This window comes from Leopardus geoffroyi, chromosome A3, assembly GCF_018350155.1.
Source record: "Leopardus geoffroyi isolate Oge1 chromosome A3, O.geoffroyi_Oge1_pat1.0, whole genome shotgun sequence".
Taxonomy (NCBI): domain Eukaryota; kingdom Metazoa; phylum Chordata; class Mammalia; order Carnivora; family Felidae; genus Leopardus; species Leopardus geoffroyi.
In genome coordinates, this window is record NC_059336.1 from 138,417,819 (window position 1) to 138,437,452 (window position 19,634).

At 49.5% G+C, this 19,634-nt stretch overlaps 2 protein-coding genes across 5 annotated transcripts in view; one reads left to right on the plus strand and one right to left on the minus strand.

The window, feature by feature from the left end:
- The window catches only part of TRAPPC12 (trafficking protein particle complex subunit 12), an 81,957-nt gene extending 73,359 nt beyond the window's left edge, over positions 1–8,598 (minus strand). The window contains exon 1 of one of the 2 annotated variants that reach the window (XM_045447859.1): positions 8,460–8,598. The gene's annotated coding sequence lies outside the window, so the exon portion shown is untranslated. The remainder of the gene's footprint in view (positions 1–8,459) is intronic. The other variant, XM_045447860.1, reaches the window with a different exon arrangement.
- A 2,680-nt stretch (positions 8,599–11,278) lies between these two features.
- EIPR1 (EARP complex and GARP complex interacting protein 1) overlaps positions 11,279–19,634 on the plus strand; it is a 123,921-nt gene continuing 115,565 nt past the window's right edge. The window contains exon 1 of one of the 3 annotated variants that reach the window (XM_045447863.1): positions 11,279–11,466. In XM_045447863.1, the coding sequence (XP_045303819.1) occupies positions 11,425–11,466 (42 nt within the window). In that variant the 5' untranslated portion in view covers positions 11,279–11,424. The remainder of the gene's footprint in view (positions 11,467–19,634) is intronic. The other 2 variants (XM_045447864.1, XM_045447866.1) reach the window with 2 other exon arrangements.

The window sequence follows — 19,634 nt, forward strand, 5'->3', positions numbered from 1 at the left end:
GGACTTCATTACTCTACGTACTTCACTTAAGTGGGACGCTATGGTACTTGTCCTTTTGTGACTGGCTTATTTCACACAGTGTAACGCCCGCAAGGTTCACCCAGGTGGTCGTATGTCAGAATTCCCTGATTATTTAAGGCTGAACAATACCCCATTGTGTCTACACATTTTTTTAACCCACTCATCCACTGATGAACACTTGGGTCACTTCCACACGCTGGCTACTGTGACTGCTGGTAGGAACATGTGTGTACAAACATCTTGGGGTCCCCGCTTTCAATTCTTTTGGGTATACACCCAGGAGCAGGATTGCTGAATCTTACGACAATTCTATTTTTAATTGTTGTTTGAACAATCAACAAAGCGTTTTCCATAGTGGTTGCATTCTGTGAGACCGTGCATAAGGATTTCGATTTCTCAGCGTCCTTGACAACACCTGCTATTTTCTGACACTGGCCATCCTAATGGGGTGAGGTCTCCAGCTCTTTAAACCCTAAGTGTTCTTTAAGATTCAGTTGAAGACGTCCTCTTCCAACCTGTAATAATCTCTCCACATCCTCCCTGAGGCACGCTGACTGCTAGAGCTGATGGCAGCAAACTGGACCAGTTACTAGCACACATCGGGCCCTCGGCACCGATCTAAGATTTGTGCGTGTACATTCTTTCTGGATTCAGAACCGCCCTGAGACCTACTCCATCGGGTAGATGAGGAGGCTGGCGCCTGCAGAGCTCATGCAGCTTGCTCAACGCTGTGCCGCTAGTAAGTTGAGAAACCAGGGCCAGTTACAGCTGAAATGCTGTGTGGACACGGGATGGCAGAGGCCACAAAGTGAAACGAAGAGTTCAACGTCTAAAGAAAATGCCTCCTTTTCCTAAAGGACTTTTTGAGCAAACGTTACCGTATATAGTTCTATTCTTATAGGGAACAAATCCCAGTTAAGAAAGATGAGGGTTTTTCTAGGAAAAAATAAAATGCCTTCTTGGTCTTCACAAAGCATGGTCTTTAGATGAGATGACTTTTTTTTTTTTATTATATTATTATTAAAAAAAATTTTTTTTTAACGTTTATTTATTTTTGGGACAGAGAGACACAGAGCATGAACGGGGGAGGGGCAGAGAGAGAGGGAGACACAGAATCGGAAGCAGGCTCCAGGCTCCGAGCCATCAGCCCAGAGCCCGATGCGGGGCCCGAACTCATGAACCGTGAGATCGTGACCTGAGCCGAAGTTGGACGCTCAACCGACTGAGCCACCCAGGCGCCCCAAGATGAGATGACTTTTTTACCAACACTTTGACACTGCCCCAAATCAGCAGCCCTTCTTTGTTAAAGCCTGGCCGCCCTGAGATCTACACACAAGGGCATTTTACTTTTTAAAATTTTCTTAACATTTATTTATTTTTGAGAGAGAGAGACAGAGCATGAGCTGGGCAGGGTCAGCGAGAGAGGGAGGCACAGAATCGGAAGCAGGCTCCAGGCTCTGAGCGGTCAGCACAGAGCCTCACATGGGGCTTGAACCCACGAACCGTGAGATCATGACCTGAGCCAAAGTAGAATGTTAACCAAGTGAGTCAGGTGCCCCCAAACAAGAGCATCTTAAAGCAGATAATCAAAGTTGAGCACTTTGGAGAAGTGTCTTGTCCAGCATTGTCAGTTACTGATGCCGTATTTATTACACATCTCTCCGATCATCAGCTAAAAATGAGTCAAAAACACAACGGACAAGGAACAAAAGCCTTGCTCTGGTAATGTTTCACAGCAAGGCGGACTGGAGGCTGCCTGGGGAACATGAAGAGTGGACGTGCCGTCACATGCAGGACGGGAACAAACACGACTTCCTCTCGCCTCTGCAGAAGCTGAACGAGGTGCCGTCGTGCCCTCACATACAGAAGGGGACACCGAGAATCAGAGCAGTGACAGGACTCATCTAAAACCACTGGTAGTGGGCGTCCGGCTGGCTCAAGTGGTAGAGCACACGACTCCTGATCTCAGGGTTGTGAGTTCGAGCCCCACCTTGGGTGTAGAGGGTACTTAAAAATGCAATCACTGGATGTAGGTGACCCTGCCAGGAGTGGAGTTTGGCCCTTCCTGCCTGACTTCGTGAGGACCTAGGACCCTGGCCCCTAGTGCCGCGCCTGGTACGGAGATGCTGTGACCGCAGCTGGTCCAGCACCGAGCCTGTCTCAGAACAAAACGGTTCAGACGGGAACTCCGGAAATCACAACACGACACTAATGGTTAACTGTAGAATAACGTACGGTATGAGAAAAGGTCTGATACGTATAATTACAGGGAAAGGTAAAGAATATCGGGACTGGCAAAATCACAGCGTTTTCTTCACACGCAGGAAGAGTGGAGAACGTTCTACTCTTAAAATACACAGAAATAACTGCCAGTCAAGGTTAACCTGTATGTATTAGATCAAGACGGACTAACTAGGGTCCCGAAGGAAAGACTGTCCACAGGTAACAGAGTTACTTCCCACAAGGCACAGGATATGAGAAGGCTAATTACCAGGTGAGACCCATTCGTTATGTGGACTGGATACTTACAGCAAGAAATAGCACTTCAGCAGTAAAGAAACACAGACTGAAACTATGATCTAAACAAAGGTTATAGGGGCGCCTGGGGGGCGCAGTCGGTTGAGCGACCGACTTTGGCTCAGGTCATGATCTCAGGTTCACGAGTTCGAGCCCCGCGTCAGGCTCTGTGCCGACAGCTCAGAGCCTGGAGCCTGCTTCGGATTCTGTGTCTCCCTCTCTCTCTCTGCCCCTCCTTGTTCTCATGCTCTCTACCTCCCTCCCCCAAATAAATAAACATTAAGAAAAATAAATAAATGGCATTTAAAAAAGAAATTTGTTCATTTAAAATCCAGAGAGTTGGGGCGCCTGGGTGGCGCAGTCGGTTGAGCGTCCGACTTCAGCCAGGTCACGATCTCGCGGTCCGTGAGTTCGAGCCCCGCGTCAGGCTCTGGGCTGATGGCTCAGAGCCTGGAGCCTGTTTCCGATTCTGTGTCTCCCTCTCTCTCTGCCCCTCCCCCGTTCATGCTCTGTCTCTCTCTGTCCCCAAAATAAATAAACGTTGAAAAAAAAATTAAAAAAAAAAAATAAATAAAAAAGAGAGGGAAGGGGCGCCTGGGGGGCGCAGTCGGTTGAGCGTCCGACTTCAGCCAGGTCACGATCTCGCGGTCCGTGAGTTCGAGCCCCGCGTCGGGCTCTGGGCTGATGGCTCAGAGCCTGGAGCCTGCTTCCGATTCTGTGTCTCCCTCTCTCTCTGCCCCTCCCCCGTTCATGCTCTGTCTCTCTCTGTCCCAAAAATAAATAAACGTTGTGGAAAAAAAAAAAAAAAAAAAAAAAAATAAATAAAAAAAGGTTATAAAGAGGTGGATTTTTAGAAACGCTAGTTCTTAGGGAATTTGGGGGGGAAACTTATTTATTGATAGTGGGAATGTAACTTTTCCGCAGAACAGCTAGACAAAGGATACAACGCTCTGACACAGCAACTGGGTTTGCCAATTTACCTGAGATGTTTTTATTTTCATTTACTTATACTTCCAAAGAATTTTTTATTTTTTTATCTTTTAATGTTTATTTGTTTTTGAGAGTCTGAGAGAGAGCACCAGTGGGGTAGGGGTAGAGACGGAGGGAGACATAGAACCCAAAGCTGTCAGCACACTGCCCGATGCGGGGCTCGAACTCATGAACCATGAGACCATGACCTGAGTCAAAGCTGGACACTTAACGGACTGAGCCACCCAGGCGCCCCATATCGAAAATGTTTTTAAAGAAATAATATTCTCAGCGGAGCACCTGGGTGTCTCAGTCGGTTGAGCGTCCGACTTCGGCTCAGGTCATGATCTTGCGTTCGTGAGTTCAAGCCCAATGTTGGGCTCTGTGCTGACAACATGGGGCCTGGAGCCTGCTTTGGATTCTGTGTCTCCCTCTCTCTTTGCTCCTCCCCTGCTCACACTCTGTCTCTCTCTCAAAAATTATAAATAAAGATTTAAAAAAAATTAAAAAAAATATTCTCAAAAGAAGAAAGCTAAGCTAAAAAGCAACATTCAAATCAGTGCTTGTTTGTAACTATGTTTTGATTCTCTTCAGAAACCTCACTTCTTATCCAATCTAATTTAGAAAATCAATGTTTCCTAGTGAAAAGGTTTACAAAGACACTGCCCAATCCAGAGCAAAAACTGTATTGTTAATCCTAATTTCCGAATAGAAACTACGTATTCATAAAAAACCACTGCCAATGGGCTGCCTGCAATGCCCTGCAGACCAGGAACCAATACTCACGGTGTGCTCCCGTGTCAGACAGCAGGGTAACTCAGACCACTAGGCTCTCGGGAACCCGGCCCTAGGCAACCACAGAGAGAAAACTAAGTAACTCACACACGCACTTGAGCAGGCAGCACTATGGCATGGGGTGGAGGGGGGATTCCGGACAGAAAAAGATAGCCTGTGAGCCTCCCGAGTTTTCTTACGTCTCTCAGCTGGAGACCTTACAAGGTTCTTTCCTTGTTATTTTCCCCCTTCTCTTCTAAAGGTACGTTTCCTGTAAATAACTTCCAACAAACTTTGAGTGGATATAAATCATTCATAACATGTGGCTGAGACAATACAGTCTAACATTTACTCCTCTCCCGTTTAGGGGTAATATTCTGAAATTTCTCACACTCTTGTTTTTCATTTCCTACACGTTTACTTCCTCAAACAACATTTTGCTTAGTTTTTTTTTTTTTTTCGTTTTTGACTTAATTTCCCCTCTCAACTTCTAACCTGAGATTCAACCTCAAAAGTAGTGAGAAGCTGGAATTAATTCGTCTGTGCTGTTGATGATGCTGCTGTGTGATGGCACCACACACGATCTGTTCCAGCACTGACAGGTTTCTGATACTATAGACAGTGCCGTTGGGAACGTTCTTATACACATCACCTGGTGCACACAAGCAAATTTCCTCACGTTGTTAAACGTTACGTGTGGGGCGCCTGGGAGGCTTAGTTGTTTGAGGGTCTGACTCCTGGTATCAGCTTGGGTCACGATCCCAGGGTCGTGGGTGGAGCCCTGCATGGGGCTCTGTGCTGAGCTCTGTGGAGTCTGCTTAAGATTCTTTTTCCCTCTCCCCTGCTTACACACTCTCTCTCTAAAATAAAATAAATACACGTTATGTTTACGTTGGGTCATAGAGAATACACGTCTTCTTCCTTACTAGAAAATGCCAAACTGGGGGCACCTGGGTGGCGCAGTCGGTTAAGCGTCTGACTTCAGCCAGGTCACGATCTCGCGGTCCGTGAGTTCGAGCCCCGCGTCGGGCTCTGGGCTGATGGCTCAGAGCCTGGAGCCTGTTTCCGATTCTGTGTCTCCCTCTGTCTCTGCCCCTCCCCCGTTCATGCTCTGTCTCTCTCTGTCCCAAAAATAAATAAACGTTGAAAAAAAAAAAAAAAAAAAAAAAAAAGAAAATGCCAAACTGCCTTCCCGAGTGTTTGTGCCAGTTTACATGGGTAGCTGGCAGTGTGAAAGTATTCTTGCTGAACACATTCCCCTACACTGGGTACTGTCAGATTTCTTAATTAATACGAAGAATAGATAAAAATTCCCGGAACTCAATCAGACAATAAACGACCCAACAGAAAAACAGGCCAAAGATTTGAACAGGCTGAAAAGGGTACACATTTCACAAGCACACATCCTGTGACTCCACAGCCACGCATCTTGACTTTTCCAGGATGCTTCCACTTTGTGCATATGGTTACTGTACAGTTAACTACCTTGTTTTTTGTTTTCAGGAACAGAATTTAGTGATTCATCATTCACATAGAACACCCAGTGTTCAACAGGACAAGTGCCCTCCTTAATCCCCATCACCCATCTAGCCCATCCCTCCCCCCGACACCTCCCTCTACGAACCCTCATTTTGTTCTCTATCGCTAAGCGTCTCTTACGGTTCCTTTCCCTCTTTCTGTCTGTCTCCCCCTCTCCCTGTATGTTCACCTGCTTTGTTTCTTACATTCCATTAAGTACCTCTTTTCACTCTCAAGAGTCCCAGTGAGGACAGTAAGAGGTCCCACGACCTATGCATCACAGAGGGATTCCTGCACGTGGTACCATAAGCTAGGACTGTGAATGCTTATAAACAGCAAATCCAAACAAAATACCTGCCGCTTTCCAAAGATCAAAACAAAACAAAACACTGGACACAAGCACTGCTCATAGGCACAATAAACAGCATACTGAAAATGGAACATTAAATGTAAAATGAATGGGCCATGCTAGAAAATAAGCAGTATGATTTTCTATATAAAATTCAAAAACATGTAAATTAAACAATACATTGTTTTAGGAATACAAGTGCAAAAGCAAGGTGATGCTAATACTCAATTCATCTGGAGAGGGAGCTGAGGGTGGTGCCAAGGGAAGGTTTGAACAGGGAGGGACACGTGAGAAAGCCATTGACGACTGTCCATTTCTTATGCCTGTGGGCAGAAGACTGGGCCAGGTGTGCACTCGATCTCTGTGTATCTTCATGAATGTTACATGGGGTCTTCATATTGCATAGTTAAAAAACGGGAAAGCACAGGTATGTTTTTGATTTGTGTGTACTATAATTACTCCTATTATTGACTTAATAATTTTTATTAAACCATAGACATTTCAGCTTGTGTGAGCATCAACATGGTAGCAACTGAAGTAGACTTTCTGTTCAGGTGAGTGCTTTGCACCAGGCCCTTAATTAATGCCTTAAGATTTTTTTTTTTTTTTTTTAAGTACTAACTCTAAGTGATTACTTGAGAACTGAAAAGTTTCATTAAGAACAACTGAAACTACAATAGGGCAGGTCCCCTTTGTGGACATGATGTTGGAATTATAAGTCTTTTACCAGATTGCAATAGTGTAAACCCTATTCCCGTGAAAATATATGTCATATAGTGGAAATCTAATTAGCATAGACTTACAAAAACCCCCATGTAAAGAACACCCACAATAGATGAAACATTTTACATTTATTATCTTATTTTTTGAAATGTTTATTTATTTTGAGAAAGAGAGCAAGCAGGGGAGGGGCAGAAAGAGGGAGAGACAGAGAATCCCAAGCAGGCTCCACACTCAGCTCAGAGCCCAACTCGGGGCTCGACCCCACAACCCCGGGATCATGACCTGAGTGGAAATCAAGAGTCGGACGCTTATCTGACTGAGCCACCCACATGCCCCGACATGTCTTGTCCTATTTAATCCTCAGGACCAACTTATAAAGGACTATTACGTCCATGACGCAGCAGAGAAAACCAAGTGATCTGGCCTAAGTCACACTGACAATATTTGGTGCTGCAGGATTTCAACACAGGTTTTCCGCCTTTGCTCTCCCTGCGAGGTTGCTGGGACAGATCATGATCCAGAGCAGCAGGGGGGAGTCAGGAAGAGCACTGGACGCAAGCTGTTAAGAACCGCTAGAGTCCCAGCTTCCCTGCTAAGTGACCTTTGAGGAGTAACTTCGTCTTAGTCCTGGTTTCTTAGACTGCACACTGGGCAAACGAGGAATAACCAGTGACTGGTGCACAGGCACTTTTACACCGTAAGGAGCTACGTATACACAAGCACGGTAACTGTGATTTTAATGATGAAGCACAGCGGTGACACGGGCTCTTGGACTGGTGAAGATCCTGTTAGCAACCACAGAACGTGAGGACGGGGTGAGATATGTCACCGCTAAAGTATCCTATCTGCACTCTCCTCTGCCTCTCCCATCCCACCACAGTGGGCCGGGCGCCTGGTCTGTCACTGGGTACCATGTCCTGAATTCACGAAAAGAAGCCAGGAGTAAAGCATCTGGATAGAAGGACACCTTATCTTCCAACCACCATAAAAAGGTAGAAACCGTAGGTCCAAGTGTCACTGGGGTTAAACTTTTGTGTCCAAGCTTGAGAAACACCGACACGTTTTAGAAGCTATCTTTGAGCCTTGTGTTTCTTTTACAACAAAGGCTGTCAGTCTTCACGGTGTACAACACTTATCGGTCGGTCCCGTCCCGAAGGCTGCTTTTGGAGGGATCAGGATGTGTAATAATAGGCAACACTCACCCTGGCGTCTGTGCTTTCGCACAAACCGCCGCGTTTTACCCGCACGATACCGAGTTTGGGTGGGCAGGTCATGGCCGTGCACAGAAGAGCCGACCCACAAGAAGACAGATTAAGGGGCTTGCTCAGGGCCGAGCTGCTGAGTGCCACAGCTGGGACCTGCAGGAGCCCTCCAAGGAGGAGACCTCCGGGAGCACCCCCCCCAGGAGTCCCTTAGGAGGAGCCCCCGGAGAGGAGCTCCCCAACGGGGAGACACAGAAGAGACTCCCCCTCTCTCTGCGGGAGGACCGGCCAGGGGACAAGCCAGCGAGGGGCTGAGGTCAGGACCGGCGGGGCTGCGGTTAGGGACGACCCGACTCCCTCCCCACAGCCCGGGCCCTGAGTCTCACCTGCCACCCGCCCACTGGGGTTGGAGAGGCGGTCACAGGCGGCCGCGACCAGAGTCCGGAGAGAAGACGGATGAATACCGGAAGGAGGGACTCGACCCGGCACCTTCTTCGGCTTCTGCGCCTGCGCGCGCTGGACGGGCGGTCTGATTCTGCGCACGCCCAGTGCAGGAGCCGGCTGCTTCGCGCGCTTCCGGTTCGTGCTGCGGTGGGCGGAGCGTGCGCACCAAGGTGATGCGAAGGGCGGAGGAATGGGCGGGGATGCTTGACCACAACCCTCGGGATAGGGAGGGAACTAAGCCTGATCCTCAGGTTACAGGGAAACCTGGGCCAGAGGGTAGGTGGAAGAGAGAGGATTAGGCCCTTTCTTTTTTCTGGCCAAAGCACCCAAGAAACACTTATTTTTAGAGACTTTTCTTTGTGCTTATCAGTATTTTCTACTTTTTCAGCTGTGCATTTGTACTTGTGTAATAATAACGTTAACCGTAAAGCTGGTAGGAATAATATCAGTAGTAGGTAGGTAGATTTAATCCAGCAATATAAAGACTCTGCATTCTCTTAGCTCCACAACTTAATCTCAGGCAATCAGGGACAATGCATACGATGCTCAGATCTGTGGGTCTGCTTCCTTGATTTTTACTGTAATCACTGAGGACTCCTCATCCATCCAACAGCTATCCATCAAAATTTAACCATGCCTGCCAGGGCGTGAGGCGCTGGCATACAACTGAGCAAAGCCATTTTTGTCTTCCTTTCATAACTGATTAATTTTTTTAGTTTTGACAAATAAAAACAGTATATATTTAAGGTGTGCAATGTGATGTCATGACACATGTATACATTGTGAAATGAGTACCACAATTAAGCAAATTAGCGTATCCACCATACTTACCTTTTTTATACATATGTGATGAAAACACTTGAGATCTACTCTTCGAAAGTTTCAAGTATAGGGCACATTATTATTAACTATGGACACCTGTACAGTAGGTCTCCAGAACTTATTCACCATAATTGAAAACTTGTATCCCTTGATCAGTGTCTCCCCATTCCTCTCACCCCCTTAGCCTCTGGTAAGCTCCATTCTTCTGCTACAATGATTATTTTTTTAATGTTTATTTCTTTTTGAGGGGGGAGGGGCAGAGAGAGAGAGAGAGAAAGAGAGAGACCCAGAATCTGAAGCAGGCTGTAGGCTCTGACCTGTCAGCACAGCACCCAATGCCCAACGCAGGGCTCCGACTCAGCCGCGAGATAGTCGCCTGAGATGAAGTTGGATGCTTGACCCACTGAGACACTCAGGTGCTCCTCTCCAACGTCATACACAGACACACACACACACACATTTGTTCACATTTCACATGTATATGTAATCGTGCAGTATTTGTCTATGTTTGGCTTTTTTCACATAACAGAATGTCCTCCGGACTCATCCATGTTGCTGCAAATGACAGGATTTCCTTCTTTTCTTAAGGCTAAGTAATATTCCACTGTGTGTGTGTGTGTGTGGGGGGGCACGTGTGAATGCCACACTTGGTTTATCCATTCATCTGTCTATTGACAGGTTTTTCCACGTGTTGACTACTGTGATTAAGGCTGTTCTGGACATAAGGTGCAGATATTTCTTTGACATAGTGGTTTTATTTCCTTAGACTCCCAGAAGGGGGATTGCTGGAACATATGTACTTCCATTTTTAAGTTTTTGAGAAAACTCCATCCTGTTTTCCACAGTGGCTGTATCCATTTACATGCCCACCAACAGGTATAAGCCTTCCCCTTTCTCCACTGCCTGCCAACACATGCTATTTTTTGACTTTCTGCTACCAGGAATCTTTACAGGTGTGAAGTGACATCTCATTTGTCAAAAAGATTAAGAGTAGAGAAAAAAAAATAATCACACAGTTGTAGAAGCGCGTGGTCTTCTAAACCAGTGGAATTCAGCTTAGTGAAAGGGGTTCTGCTAATGGCACTTTGGGACTCCATGCAGCTTCACTTGTGACTGCCAAAGACACGGTCGGTCAAGGGAGGTGCCTTGGAAGTGCTAAGTCCTCCATGCTTGGAGATGCCCAGGGAACCCAAGGTCTCCCAGCAGGCTCCCATTTAGAGTCAAATGCAGGTCAGATCCTGCCGGAGGTGTGGCGCTAGGTATCACTCAGCGGCACTGGTAGTACATCCTCCCCCCGCCCCTCCCCCAAGTGCGGACACTGCGGCATGCCTGCCGCCTGGAGGAGCGTGGCTCCTGACCTTGAGGACCCTGGGCAGAGCCTAGGGGAGTCAGACCGGGCACACATCCTAGCTTCCCACCTTACGACCTCCATGTCCTCAACCGTTGGTCAATTTTGCAGCCTCTCATCTCTATAATGCAAGTATGACACCCTAGTCGCAGGGTTAGAGAGAAGAACCTTAACCCGGCTTCTGTAAAGCATCAGTCCCCGCGCTGGGCAAAGTACTAACGGTAATAAAGGGCAGGGCCACAGCTCCACGTGAGCGGTTCTCTGTGGGCTACGGAGCGCGGAGGGCTCCCAGCATGGGACGTCTCAATGCCCCAAAACTACGGGCTGGGGGCGGAGTGACGACCCCGCGAGGCCCTGGAGCCCGCCCACGCCCCTCCGCCACCTCCGGTTCCCCTCCGCCGGGACCCTCCCCCACCGCTCTACCCGCCCGGCTCTCGACCCCACTGGCTCTAGTCCCCGCTCCTCCCGCCGCGTCCGCCTCCCGAGGTCAGGAGGGTTGAGAACCCGGATGGAATCAAATGAGCATGCGCACGAGCCCGGTGCCGCTGCCATTGGCCGTCGGCGAGGAGCGTACTGATGACGCATCAGTAAAATACAGGAAGTGTGGCCTACGGGAGCCGAGTTAGGCCCTAAAAGCTCCCGGTTCGGTGCCGCCTGGGCGGGAGGGAATGAATGGGTGCTGAGTTGGGGGCGCGTCCGCTCTGGGGACAGGCGTTAAGCGTGTGAGCGGCCGCAGCATGGAGGACGACGCGCCGGTGATCTACGGGCTGGAGTTCCAGGTGAGTCCCAGCAAGGCCCCCGGCGCCGCGCGTTTGTAGAGCGAGGCCCTCCTGCACCCCCAGCTCTCCCTGTCCCGCTGAGGACCCGGAGGCTTCGGGGAGCTCCTTTACAGGACTTGTTTATCCAGGAAGGCCCTGGGGCCTGCGTGACGCAGGGTGGACGCAGCCCACGACCCCCGGGGAACACCCCGCCGCCCCTCTCCCGGCAGCCCTTGGACGTTGTTTGGGGCCTGATTCCCACCGCTCTCTGCAGGCTGGCTACTTGTGTGCTATTTCCTCCCGCCTTGGAGCTCCCAGAGGCTGGCGCCGTATCTGTGATTTGGGGGTGGTGGCGGTGAGGGGGTCGTTTAATTTGGACACAGTGTTAAATTTACCTAAGAGTTGCAAAGATAAACGGAAAGTTCTGTTGCACCCTTCGCCCAGCTTCTCCTAATGTTGAGGACTGCAAGACTATGGCACATTGATCAAAGCGTAGAAATCAGCACTGGTATAATCCTACGAACTGAACCACAGACTCTCTTCGGATCTCACCTCTTTCCCACTAATGTCCTATTTTGCCTCATCCTGTACTCCAGTGCCTGTTCACCGTGATCATCACGTAGTAGGTGCTCAGTAAATGTCTGAAGTGCATGAGCCCCCACAGTGTAAGCGGTGAAGCAGGAATGCATGTGCGGTTTGGCAGGACCGCTAGGAAGTCTGTAGGGATGGAGTGGAGGAGTGAGGGGGTAGCGGAGGAGCTGGAAGGACAGGTGGTCGCATTGTGTAGGACCTGGTAGAGCCTTGTGTTGGTTTTCATCTCTTCTGATGGCTTTTGAGAACCTGCTTAAGGCACTTAGGGACACATACCAAGAAAACAAACAAAAACAACCTTTGTTCATTGCCCTAGGAAGTATCTGGTACATAATTGTGCGCCCCAAATGTGTGTTAAAATAGAAATGATCTGTGCTTTCAAGAAGCTTACAGTGAGAGAAGTGGCACTGTTAGTTGCGAAAAGCCTGCCCACCCCCTAAACTCCTAAAGTGTAGATCCTGGCTCCAGCACTTACTAGCTGTGCGGCCTTGGGCCTCAGTTTCCTTGCCAAGAAAATAGGAAAATGAGCCTTGATCTCCTGTTGCTGTTATGACAATTAAATGAGTTGAGACATTTAATTCAAAAGTTTAGAAAGGTGCGTGGCACTTGGTAAGCATTCAATAAGTGTGTAATTATTGTAGTGAGACAAAATTCTTACAGATAAACCCATACAAGGCAGTTTCAAAGTGTCCTGTGAGGAATGGGCAGTTTACAGGGTTTGACAGCGGGCTCCGTCACCCAAGACTGTGCCTTAACTACCAACTTTTGAAAGTGGTCACCGTGTGCTGGGCACCTTGCTGAAGACTGTGTATGTATTTCTAATCTCTGAGAGTCGCCCTTGTAGGTGTTTTTCTTCCTGTGGGCCAAGGCAACCTAGCCAGTAACTGATAGACTTAGGACTCTAACCTAGGTAGGCTTTAAACCCAAGCCAACTTTAAAGCCCCTAACTACAAAGTTACACGGCTTTCTCCTGGAACCAGTTCACGTGTGGGCACATGCAAAGGGTACATACGGGGAGATCTAAGTTTCTCTGACCGTGTGCTACCTGAAGTGCGCGTCTTCTGCCGGTGTACCTCGTAACTTTTGATCTCCTTAAGAAATCTCCTAAGTAACCCAGAGGTTTTGATCTTCCGTGTTGGATCTTTGAGACAACAAACGTTATTTCCTGGGGTTTGACCTGTGTTTTCCTGGGATTAATATCAAGGAGTGGATCCTTGCCCTGGGTATCGAATATTTTGTCTGATTTTCTCCTTCATCTTAAAAGAAGTAGCACATTTTTGTGCCGCTTTACTCTGGACAGCCTGTGGGTCGTGACATTCTGGAATTCGAAGAACCGTTATTATAGTTAAAGGGTAAGTACCGAAAGTGACAGTGGAGGGTTGGTTGTCAGTGACATTCGCATCACTGTGGAGAGCAGTTTACCCTAGAAGATGGGGATTTGGTCACTGACCATTGACTGAAGGTAACGAGGCTTGAGGGCCATACAGGGGTTGTTAAAATAAAAATGCTAAGCACATCAGTGTTTACAGAACATTTGCGTGTCCTATGATCAGCATCTTTTAGCTTATAGGAAGGGACTTTTGACTTGTGTTTATTTTTGTGTATTTAAAGTTAAAAAAATTCCAAGTAGCGTTTACAAGTCTTTCAAGAAGTCAAATTGCTGAAAAGCTGATTAAGATCTGCGGGCCCTAAACACACCCATCCCACCTGATCTGATTCCCTGAGAACAACCACATCCAACTGAAAACTTTCTTCTCATCTTTACCTATCTGCTTTTACCTCTTGGACACCATGTGGTGACTGGAGGTCGCCACTAAGGGCTTTTAGTTTTTTCTGTGCTCTCCCCTGTGTTTCTTTAGACTCCTGATACAGTGGTATCATAACTTCTTGCCAAATCCTTATTTAGGGTCTTCGTCTTTCTAGGTCTAGAAATATTTCTGGCTGCCGATTCAAGTAGGGTTCTAGGATTTCATTTTTTTTCTTGTATAGCTTTCCATTTTTCTGTTGCTGAGGAAACGCTTCCTTTTCCCCATTTGTCTCGTTCCCCTTGTGTCTTGCTGGTGGGTGTTGACTTTCCGGCCGCAGCCTGCAGGTGACTTCCGGCAGGTTGACCGGCCAGGTTGCTGTCTGTTCTGTTGTCTGTTTTCCGGGACACCTGGGTCCCGGGGCCCGTCCCTCTCTGCCCCAGGCCTGTCTGCTTTCCCACAAAACTTCCAGCATGGCTTTCATCCTATGTGGGGGTTTGTGTTCGGTTTCATTTTTGGCGGACTTTTGTTGAGCGGGTGGTAGGTGCCAGACGTCTGACGGGCCGCTTAACTGTCACACCAGCCCTGGGCGCGGGGATTGTTCTTCCCGTTTTAAAATTGAGGACACTCTGGTTTTGAGCAGTGAAACCTCTTGTAATTGTTAGAGAAGTTGGTTTCAGGCCTGGGTTCCTCCTGTTCAGCGCCCTCTTTGCTCTTGGAGGCCTTTTTTGTTTGTTTAATATATACATATATATATAAGTATGTGTGTATATATATATATATATATATTTTTTTTTTTTTCCTGAGAGGGAGAGAGAGCGTGCAGGTGGAGGAGGGGCAGAGAGAGAGGGAGGGAGGGAGAGAGAGAGAGAGAGAGAGAGAGAGACAGAGAATCCCAGGCAGGCTCCATGCTGTCAGCACAGAGCCCGACTCGGGGCTCAAACTCACAAACCGCAAGATCACGACCTGAGCAGAAATCAAGAGTCAGGTGCTTAACCGGCAAAGCCCCTCCAGGCGCCCCGAGGCCTTTTATTCAGAACAAGACACCTCGGTTCCCCTGTGTCAGGCCCTCGGTTCGGACACCGCTGCTGTCAGAGGCCAACGGTCAGGCGCAGACTTCCCCTTCCTCCCAGTGGACAGCAGGGCTATTTCTTACTTCTCTTTCGCCCCCTAGCAGGTGCGTGGTACCTATTTGCTAAGCCACTGAGTCAATCAAGGTGATGGGCAGGTGGGAGCGAGGCCGTGTCCACAGTGCCTGCGAACTGCTTGTGACCCAAGGCCGCTGCCTGTGTCCAGGCCACACCGTGTAGAGCCACGCGTAGGTCTGGTGATGGGAATCAGGGGCCTGACTTAGGGTTGGTCTTCAACCAAAGGTCATACTTTGGCTTCTGTAGTTAAGGGGGATACGGGAGAATGTTTTCCTGGGAAACAGCAAGGCTCGGGAGAAGCCTAGAGGGCGCAGCCAAGCGGACCGCCGATTTAGGCCTCAATTTGGAGCCGATTTTGATGATTGGTTTTTGTTATTGCTTGTGTTGTGGAGTTAGGAACCCCGCACCCGTTTTTTTTTTGTTGTTGTTGTTGTTCCAGCTCACTCATGCGCTTGCTTTTGTCTTCTTGATTTTTTTTCTTTCTCAAGTGCTGTGGCTCGGATGGGATCTCTACGTATGTACACGTGTACATGTACAATTTGTGTACATACATACCTTCTGTGTGTACAGGTATCTTGTACAGATACATGCATGTATTTCTACAGCTAAATTTTCCTCAAGCAGGACCCGTGTTTGCCGTGTTTTGCGTACTCGGGTGCACATCGCTCTGGGCTCGTGGCCGTAGGACCCTCCCGAACCTCAGGCATCCTTGTCCTCGCCTCGTGTCCTAATTATGGCTCCTTCTCACTTCCTTACTTCGTCCCCTCAGTTCTTTTTCCTCCTTGGCTCTGGTGAGGTTGTATGTGACCCAGCCCACAGATTTGGGGCGGGGGTGTGGGACGGCGCAGGGAGGGCGAAGGGCGTTTTCATCTCCTGGCGTGCTCTCCAGTCCTGGACTCTGGCCGGAGAACCTGCCAGAAAAGCTGTACCTGCTCCTGTTTTTTCCGGGCAAGGAAGAGCTGCCTCGGTGGGGGGTAGGAGCCGGCTCCCCGCTCCCTGCCCCCGAGAATTCTGCAGCGTGGCGGTCCTGAGGGTTGCAGTTAACATCCTGCTTTGTAACTGTTTGGATTAATACCAACTTAGCTCCGTTCCCTCCTGCGCTGTTGGTACAAGGTCTGGCATAAGAGGTGGGACGGTCTGGCTTTTGAAATCTATTCTGTGAAGTGAAACAGATTCTGATACCACCGAGACCGGGTAGTTCTGACGGGCAGAGTCAGGAAGGCTGTGTAGACCCTTGCAACTCAGAGTGTCCTTGCCCGACCGGCAGCTGTCCTGTCACCAGAGGCAGACCTGTGGAATCAGAGTCTGCATTTCCTTGGGCTGCCTGGACGATTGGTTTGTGTACCGAAGTTGATGTGTCCTTCTGGGTGATGTGACAGTGGAGCTAAAAGGGAGAGAGTAAATGAGATTTTGATGGGATCGGGCAGGAGGCGTCCTTGACTTCCCTGCTAAAAGTGTGGAATTTATTTGTGGTACTCGGTGGTCAGAACCTGGTTTTTGAGGAGTGTGTCTATTTGGGGTTTATGAACAGTGCCTCGAGAGCATTATTGCATCGGGCAGAAGATTGGACTGGACAGTCTAGGGACTCGTCACCCTGTGAGTTCACATCGACAGGTCATCAGCGAATGTAGAATGAACTTAAGCCATTGAACTTAAGATACATAGAACATTGAAATAAAGATATAAAGACTTGTGTTTATTATACAAAGACTTGTTTACCCAGCTTTTCAGAATGTTTGCAGGAACAATGTGAGTTTTGGGTTTAACACCTGATTTTTGTACGTGTAAATCCCAAATCGCCCACTTAGTGTTGCACTTGCTAGCTACGTACCTGAGAAGTGCTGGTTTCCCATCCGGGAGCTCCACTTCCCCGTCTTGCATCGTTTTGTCCTCCTGTTTTTTTTCTTTTCTTTAAAACATATTTTTAATTTTTTTTTTATTTTTGAGAGAGAGAGAGAGAGACAGAGCGTGAGCGGGGCGGGGACAGAGAGGCAGAATCCGAAGCAGGCTTCAGGCTCTGAGCCGTCAGCACAGAGCCCAACACGGGGCCAGAACCCACAAACTGTGAGATCATGACCTGAGCGGAAGTCGGACGTTCAACCGACTGAGCCCCGCAGGGACCCCTTGTGCTCGTGTTTCTGTTACTGTAGCCTAGATGGTCCAGGCATGCTATTCCTGTCAAATTTGCTCTGCAAGGTGATGATTAGAGTCTGTTGACGTTAGTGAGACAAGTAATAAACTACCGTTTCTCGGGTGGGCTTTCGAGCTCTTTCCTGAAAGGGAGGAGAGTTATTTTACCGGACATAAGATAACCGTGGTCACATGGTAAGTGGATTGGCCGCTCCCAAACTCAGCACAAAGACACTGCATTTTCACAGTGACACATCTTAGCACAGGGCCATCTCACAGTTCCATTTTGCACATTTGCTGCATATTAGAATATCGTATATGTTAATCTTCACCAGTGATTGTGATTTTTGTTGTTGATGTCTCTCCAGCACTGTTTGAACTTTTTAGAGTGTAAACGGGACTCGAGATGCCCTCACACGCACTCTTAGTGCACTGGGCAGGAGAAATCAACTTTTTTGAGCTTGAGTTTAACCCGCAGTTCACAGCTAACGGAACGGTGGTTCTTCACGACTATTTCAAACATCTCTACAAACAAGATTGTTTCTCTCCTGCATGCTTACTTCTTTGAAACTTTTGACATTAAGAAGACCTTCTCTGGTTTTTCTTTTTCTTTTTTTTTTTAAGCTTATTTATTTATTTTGAGAGAGGCAGTGTGTGCTCCAGCAGGGTAGGGGCACAGAGAGGGAGAGAGAGAATCCCAAACAGGCTGTGCTGTCAGCGCAGAGCCGGACGTGGGGCTCGATCCCACGAACTGTGAGATCATGACCCGAGCCGAAACCAGGAGGTGGATGCTGAACCGACTGAGCCACCCAGGCGTCCCAGACCTTCTCTAGTTGTGGAGGCCAGTGACCGCTGTGCCCCGCTGGAGGGGCGACTCCAGGCAGCAGTGGCATGGCACACACTTGGGTGGCAGAGGTAGGCAGGGCATGAATGAGGGGCACCGCGGACGCCGTGGAGGAGGTGTGCGTGTGGGGGGGCATGTCCCGTGGCTCCCGTTTAAGCCGGGTGCTGCCCTCCTTACGCGTTCACCAGCTGAGCTCGGCCAGGAGGGGCTGTGTGGGGATGAGAACTTGTGCGAAGGTGGCGCGGGGTCCTTTCGGTCGCTTTCCCTGGCTTTGCCGCCGCACTAGTCAGCCGCCCTGCAGAGCCTGGAGCCACACAAGCAGGGGTGAGTGAGGCTGGCTTCGCGGCACCTGTGCCGGCAGGTTCTCCGGGAGCCCCGTGGTGGGCACGGCCGGGACAGTGGGCTGGGGCTGCTGCCTTTGCAGGGCCGGGCCGGGCCGGTCAGCACTCGGGGCTGCTTCCGTCGGGTCAGGAAGTCCCTGGGCGTCAGGCTCGTGACCGCAGGGCTCTCGGTCTTACCCGTTAGGAGCTTTACAGTCGAAGGTGGCTATTCGAAGTTTTCAAACGCTTTTCATGTCTGTGGAACGGACCATGTGACGTATGAGTTTTCCCTTTTGGTCTCTTTGGTCACTTAAATCACTGACTTTCAAATTGTGGGGCCACCCTGGCATTCTGGGACCAAATTCCACTTGGTCGCGAGATAGTCCTCTGCTGGGTTCCGTTTGATATTTTACGTAGAGCTTTTTCAGGGACGTTTTTAGTGCAATGTTCTGTGTATTTGCTTCTAGGGGTTTGCTCTGTTGCCCCACTGCACGCAGGCGCCCCGGGAGCTTCCCTTTGGTCCTCAGGCCCGAGGTGGCTTGAGCGTGTCCGCCTTGCCCGGTCCTCTCCGCACACCAGCTGTGGCTCTGTGGTCACTCGCTGTTCCCGTTTCTTTCTGGCTTTCGTGTGATTCCCTGGGATCCGGAAGGGGGACTGAAGCCCGAAGCCTCTTGCTGGAGGACCCGCCGTCCCGGGTCGACTTGACAAGGAGGCACGTGGAGGGTGAGCTGCAGTAAAAAGTCTCCTGGCGGAAAAGCGGCTTCAGAGGTTGTGAAAAGGTAGATTAAGCAAGGAGCGGGGAGGGGTGGGGTGTGAATGTTGAGCAGGGAGGGCGGCTGCGGACTCGGGAGGTCCGGACTGGTAGGCCTGCCAGGTAGAGGGCGTCAGGAGCTGCTGGGGACTGGCCTCAGGCCAGATGTGCCCCTGTGCACCTGCTCAGTGAGGCGAGATCACCGGCCTGGTTACAGCGACGATGCTCGTGGGAAAGGGAAGGCCGCGGGGCCGGGAAGAGTGTGCACGGAACCGTGGGCACAGAGCCCCAGCGTGAGAAGGGAGGATGGGGAGAAGACAGGGCGGGGTGGTGACCTCCTGGGTCCTGGGGGGCCAGGGGACCGAGGGGTCCTGCGTCGAAGCGTCTGGTGGCCGTGACGCGGGGGGCCCTAGGAGGGCAGTGCTGCGGGGTGGCTTGGTGAGGCCGGGTTATCGGAAGGGAGGAAGGGTCAGAGCCGAGGAAGGCCTATCCTGCCTACACCACCATTAAACTTGCAGTGAATGCAAGAACGAAGGTAGATGGGTCAAGGCAAGGTATTTTCAAAGGACAAGGGGACGTGTGACTTGATTTTCCCAGTTAAGGGGAAGAAGCCAGAGAAGAGGAGAGGGAAGAGGAAAAAGAGGGCTGACCAATGTCGTG